This window comes from Necator americanus, chromosome II (assembly GCF_031761385.1).
Source record: "Necator americanus strain Aroian chromosome II, whole genome shotgun sequence".
Lineage (NCBI taxonomy): Eukaryota > Metazoa > Nematoda > Chromadorea > Rhabditida > Ancylostomatidae > Necator > Necator americanus.
Window position 1 is genome coordinate 5582751 of NC_087372.1, and position 6029 is coordinate 5588779.

The window sequence follows — 6029 nt, forward strand, 5'->3', positions numbered from 1 at the left end:
AACACGCTTTTCTACCTCACCGTTTCGAGCGCAACCGTTTACGCATTTGTTTCATGTCGTTTTGACCCAACAATAGGTTTGATGATACTATCCTCACACTACAAGCGAAGTACATCGACCGAACCATTACATTACAGGAAGCTACCAACCTATACGCATAACAGTAAATCCTTCTTCTTCTTGTTTTGCCAAAAAGGATGAGAAGTTTAGCAACGGTTTATTCGTGGTTAGGTTTCTAATTTCCGATTAAGTCGGAAACTAAACATTCTAAACTCTTCGGCATTTCAGACTGTACGAGCTGACGAACCTCCATTACCCGTCCTGGTTCGACGGGCCCCTAGTCACCACCATACTACCGTAAGGCGCTAAAATTAGTGGAGATAACTCTTTCATCCGCATCTAGAATCACATGTTTGATTCCTATACTATGACTGCTTTTTAAGAGAAAATTCTTAATTATTCTCTATGGTTCTGAAATAACTACGTCAGAATTATAATATTACAACAGAAAGTTCTGCATTTTCCATAGGTCCGCTCCAAGATAGTTTCTAGATGCATGCATAAGTATATGATAAATCCTTTATTTGTTTTGTGACTGACATCTACACATGAATAAACTGAGACTGTTTCCCATTGTTGACCTAGAGAAGGATATGAAAATGAGAAAAACCATCGAATTAATACAAAAGAAAAAAAAACACGACAACAATAAAGACATATAAATGCTAACGACCTTAAACAACCGGTTAGATGCGACAACGGAAGAGCAGCAGCTCAGTGGCCGCAGGTCTATCGACTCAACTAAATTTGAGATGAATCCACCAGCCACAAAACCCTTCTCCATTGCTGAGATAGTGGAAATAATGCCGTGACGAGGGAACGAAATCATTACGACGGCTGCAAGAATATTTTTTCAGCAGTAAGAGCAAAGAAATGATTTTTTTTTCCGCAAAAAAGGGCAATAAGTTACTTTGAATAAAATATCTCTGTTGTCAGCAAACGTCTTCTGACTGCTCTACTCCTCATATAGTGTCAAGAGTTTCATGTTAACTTGTCCCCTCTGAAGATTTGCCTCCTCATAGAGTGTTTTGGTGACACCCAAAAAGCTTCAGAGGGGGGAAGTTAGCATGAAACATTGAAAAGCAAGATAAAAAAGCGCCAAAGAATGCAATTCCGAAGAAATTCTAAGTAACTCAGTACAGCCACTTGGAGATTGCGATTGACATAACTTTATTATAAAGAGAATCTTAACCAGTACTAAAACTCACGTATATTTTATAGCTTTACACGCTTCGCAGCAACCTCGCCATCGGACATTTCTGGAAGAGCTGTGCTCTTTCTCTTTCTCGACTCTTCCTCTTTAGTTTCTTTCGCTTCTGCACTGTCTTGTAGTACCTTCAAAAAGATGATAAGTGGATCAATAAATATGAAGTAAACAAAATACAGAGGAAAATAACGTACTTCAAATTCATCTCCTTTCATAGATTTGCACTCGCTTAGAATTAACTTAAGCTCTAGTTTTTGCTGGAAATCATCACACATCAACATGCAACCGTTCCCTATGGATAGTTCTGACAGTGTCTTCGCCTCGAGATCTATTAAACGATGATGCTATCATTGTGTAGGTTTCGTCACACAAATACATCAAAAAGAGAATAGAAAGTGGATTGAACATACGAGTAGTCTCCCCTTCTTCGCTACTAATAACAATACGTGAGGTAGTTGCCTCCATGACATCAGGAGCAACCATGTTGAGCGCACCTTTCAGTACCTAAGTACGATTACAACTATATAATTTGAAAGAAACAGTCACGATTTTAGGAGAGCAACACAAAAAAGATAAAATATAAAATAAATCGTAACAGTAATATAAATCGACAGCATGAGCAAACATCAAAAACAACAGCAAACAACCGAACAAAAATAGGTCGCAAAAATCCTTCGTAGGTCGATTTTCATAAGAACTACCTTGTCTTGCAGAGCTTTCACAGTCATCTCTTCCGGATTCAATTTGACAAAGCATTCCCGTTTATCGGAACATACAAAGCAGTGAGGATTAGGTGGAAAAGGGACCTGGTCGACCAAAATCTGCAACAGAACAACGAAATACAATCTTGGCACAATTCCCTTACTTCATCAGTCATTAAATCTAATTCTAACAGATCCTCATTTTTGGTACATAGAGAAAACAAAGTGTACAGTAAAACATAAGGGATACACAAATGTTAAAAAAAGAGAAACTAAACAGTATATACCTTTCCCCTAGGATTCGGAGCGCGATTAATGAACACTACTTTCAGCTTGTCAAGTTTTTCAAAAATTATCTTCATTGCTTCGATAACAACCATGCCGGCTACTATTGCATTTGTGGTCGCAATAGCAGGAATGATATTTCCGGCCATCGCTGAAAAATAGTCTTCAGATGGTCCACTCAACAACATTTCTAAGGAGTAGAAGAAATACATACATTTGATCTCAAACAATGATTTACGTGGAATTCCGAAAATACTTGCACGAATATTTGCACAAGAAGCCACAAAACGCATTGCATCTTCGTCATCTTTATCCCAATGCAGTACTGAGTCTCTTGTTAGCCCGTTCTTACGTTTGCTCAGAGCTGCTACACTGTCGCAGAACACGTCTGCGCATTCAGCGACCGACCACACCTAAAATATCCATTCTCATAACATGAACTACCATCGAAATATTTGCAACAGGAAAGGTAAATGATTAGGTAAAGCCGCTACTAACAAATGTGTTTTGATTGACACATGGTCAAGTCAATAAATGTAGGACAAGAGAAGACGAATCATAGGTGCGATAGGGAGAATCCGGACCTTCCTCTGGTGAAGGGGTGTGGCTCACGGGGTGCAGGTCAAGTGATGAGAATCCCTTTGCCAATCACCCAAATGCGGAGAGGGTCGGAGCACAGGTTCCTACTGTCGCATGTATGAGTCGAAATCAACAAACCAAACTATTAAAAATGAAGGAAATTCAATTAAGAAATTTCAAAGTGCACAGTCGATCCACTTCTAGACGCTGGACTAGGAAGCGGGAAAACTTTTGCAGCAATTGACGTCTATCTCAAATCAATCGTCAAAAATGTGCGGAGACCGTTTTGTTTGACTTGAAGAAAAAAGGAATCCGGTATCTGCATTAAGACAGTACTAGTATTAGTTGTGTGTATGATTTGTAATACATTTTGTGCTGATAATGTCAGTTCAGTCACAAATATTATGAGTCAAATTAGCCTCCATCTTACTTGACAAAAATGGTACCAATTTCAAGTTCGGAAAAAAAAACATCACAACCATTTTATACACAATTTGAAAAAAATAGCCAACCTCTAAGAAATCGTCAAAATCAGAAAAGCGCTATGCTACGAAAACAATATATTGGAATGATATTAGTGAAAAAGAGAAAAAGAGTAAATTAAAACACAGGCGATATTGCATACGTGTTTCAATAGAAAACCATTCAAGAAAGGAAAAGAACCAAACCTTATTGACATCATTGACAGATGACGCAGATGCCGATGACGAAGACATACTTTCCGCCACAGCATTTGCTTTCTTAATAGGAACAGGTGCACGTCTTTCGCGCCATAAATGTTCCATGCGAAGAAGATAAACAATGTCGTCGTTGAAAAGCTAAACACCATTTCATACCCATGTTGTGTGCAAGCTATTTCCTCAAAACAAAAACGCTTACCTTATCGAATATCTCCTCTGGATCATAGTTAACACTTTCTGCCCAAGCTCGTGTACTGATTGGTTTTTCCCGTTCCGAATTCTCGCTAGATTGCCCGTTGCTGTTGTCATCCGGAGCTGTACCGTTAGCCGTATTCTTTGCATTGGCATGGTCATCACTAGCGGTCATTTCGCAGTCCTTTTTAGTGTCAGAATCGTCTCCACGGTCGCCCTTATCAGTAAGATCAGGCGAAATGTCGTCATCAATGTCGAGTTCGCCAAACAGTTGACTAAAATAGCAGAAGTGATCAGTTCGAAAGGCAGCGAAAGAAGTACAAATTCAACGAACTTGAACGCATGTTTTGACCATACTGTGCAGTGGATATGTTCACTGGGAGTGTTGCGGATGGTACAACCGGGGAACGTTTTCTCCTGTGGTGGTTTCGGGACGCATTCATAACACTCCGTACGATCACGTATGATTGGTCTGACCTAAGCAATGACAAAACTCACTTGACTCTTATAAGGGGAATCTGATTCTCCAGAACATTTAAAACACTGGAGGAAGAAATCAAAAGCCAGGTCAACCGATTTTCACGGCATAACGATTTATGGAATAATTCTAATAGAGAAATACAACGAACGATAGCGAAAAGAAATATCCTAACTAGATGTTTCTGAGAGAAGAAGAAATAACAAGCTTCCTGGATACTTGTCGAAGATATAAAAGGAGATAAATTCTCGCTTCTCTATGCAAGATCTCCGAACGGGAGATGCGTAGTGCATCGCACAAATAAAGTCAAAGAAGAGCCAGACTAATAAAAGAACATGACATAGCATTTGAAACCATGTAAAACCCGTGCATAAAATTTCTCAAAAAAACAAACATACACATGGCTGAATGTTCCAGAAGAATCGTTTTAAAAACCAAAAACAATAATAAAGAACTGGTTACCTGTCCCAAATATCCTGAAGACCCACTTTCGAGTAAGGGAACTTTGGCGGCTAGGCACATTCTGTTCACATGATTACGAGCAGCTTAAAAAAATAAAATATCCAAACATCCATGCTATGAACGAAATGTATAGGTTGATTTGTTGCGATGAGAATTAAAGCTCGAGAAACCTGGAGAAAACCTACCTCTATTATCCAAAGCATTCATAACCATAAAGAATTGTTGGAAGAACGGAATGTTGAATTTAGAGCTAAACATAAATAACAATGTACACCATATATAAACATTTGAGAACTCTAAAAATACCTGAAAATGTTGTCCAGATCAAAAGTGATGTTGACATCGGGACACATTTGACGAATTGCTTCTGTGGCAACTTCTGCTTTTGGTCTTCCAACATGTTCTCGACGAAAAAGAAATTGGCGGTTGAGATTGCTGACATCTATAGTATCCATATCTATCTATAATTGTAAAAATAGAAGAATGAAAGAACAAAGAAAGATAGCATTTTCCATGAGAAAACAGAGGTAGAAGGAAACATGCTATTACATGACAACAACGAAACAAAGTTTACAATTACCACATGTATGTCTCTGAATCCTGTCAACGCTATATTCTTCAACAGCTCACATCCTATTCCTCCAGCGCCAATAACCAGCACGCGTTTTCCAGCAACGTCCTTACCTACTTTCTCCTTCCAGCCCATCTCGAAGTACAGTAGGAAGTCTGTAAAAGTTTGTCCGAAACTGTAGGTTCAATTTTAAATTGAAACAGAGAAGAAAGAGCAAAGCGTAGAGACACCCAGGATTCAAATGTCACTGGGCACTTAAAAAGAAATTTTCGATTACTCAAATCGTTCAATTAGTCACGTCGTGCAAATACAGCGGCAGCATCATACTTTACGTCTAATTCTGTGTTATGGATCGCGAAGACGAGCCGGCGTTGGCGAGGTTTCTCGAGGAAAGTTGCAAATGCTCCTTCCGTACCTAGATTGAGCTTACTGTCCATACTATCCATCGTCGTCAATATAGTGTGGGTCCAGTTAAGCTGCCTCTATCAAAAGACGTATACAACCAGTTACTACCTTCATCTCTGGAAGAGGACACCAAGTTCACTGTTCGTCTCCTGCATTTCATGAACGGTAGAGTTCTGTCGACTTATATGACAGTTCGGAATTAACATGTACTCTGTTCTCAATTGTGTTTTGTAGGGAATAACCTATCCTTCAGTTTACTTCGTGAGTTGTTGGTCCACGAATCAATATAGGTTGTGTGGTTTGCGTTAAATGTAAATGAAGCTCTCAGGTGTTCCCAAACTCGTTGTGAATTATTTATCAATTTGAATTAATTTGTCAAATATAGACTTTTGAAGAAAGCCAGAGTAAA

At 38.9% G+C, this 6029-nt stretch overlaps 1 protein-coding gene across 2 annotated transcripts; it reads right to left on the minus strand.

Annotated features, from left to right (window-relative positions):
* Positions 1-797: 797 nt before the first annotated feature.
* Positions 798-5661, minus strand: RB195_016936 (uncharacterized protein; the record flags this gene model as incomplete). 2 transcript variants are annotated; one of them, XM_064183693.1, is made up of 15 exons in its annotated part: positions 798-897; positions 1269-1319; positions 1352-1395; positions 1462-1595; positions 1678-1771; positions 1969-2088; positions 2256-2404; positions 2468-2666; positions 3501-3650; positions 3712-3979; positions 4039-4181; positions 4645-4727; positions 4830-4894; positions 4951-5105; positions 5225-5350. In XM_064183693.1, the coding sequence occupies 15 exons, from the start codon at positions 5348-5350 to the stop codon at positions 798-800; spliced, it is 1881 nt and encodes a 626-aa protein (XP_064039574.1). The 2 variants fall into 2 exon arrangements, with proteins under 2 accessions (XP_064039574.1, XP_013296817.2); XM_013441363.2 differs by lacking the exon at positions 798-897 and adding an exon at positions 5631-5661 and having other exon boundaries at positions 1276-1395; positions 5225-5370.
* Between the last annotated feature and the right edge of the window lie 368 nt (positions 5662-6029).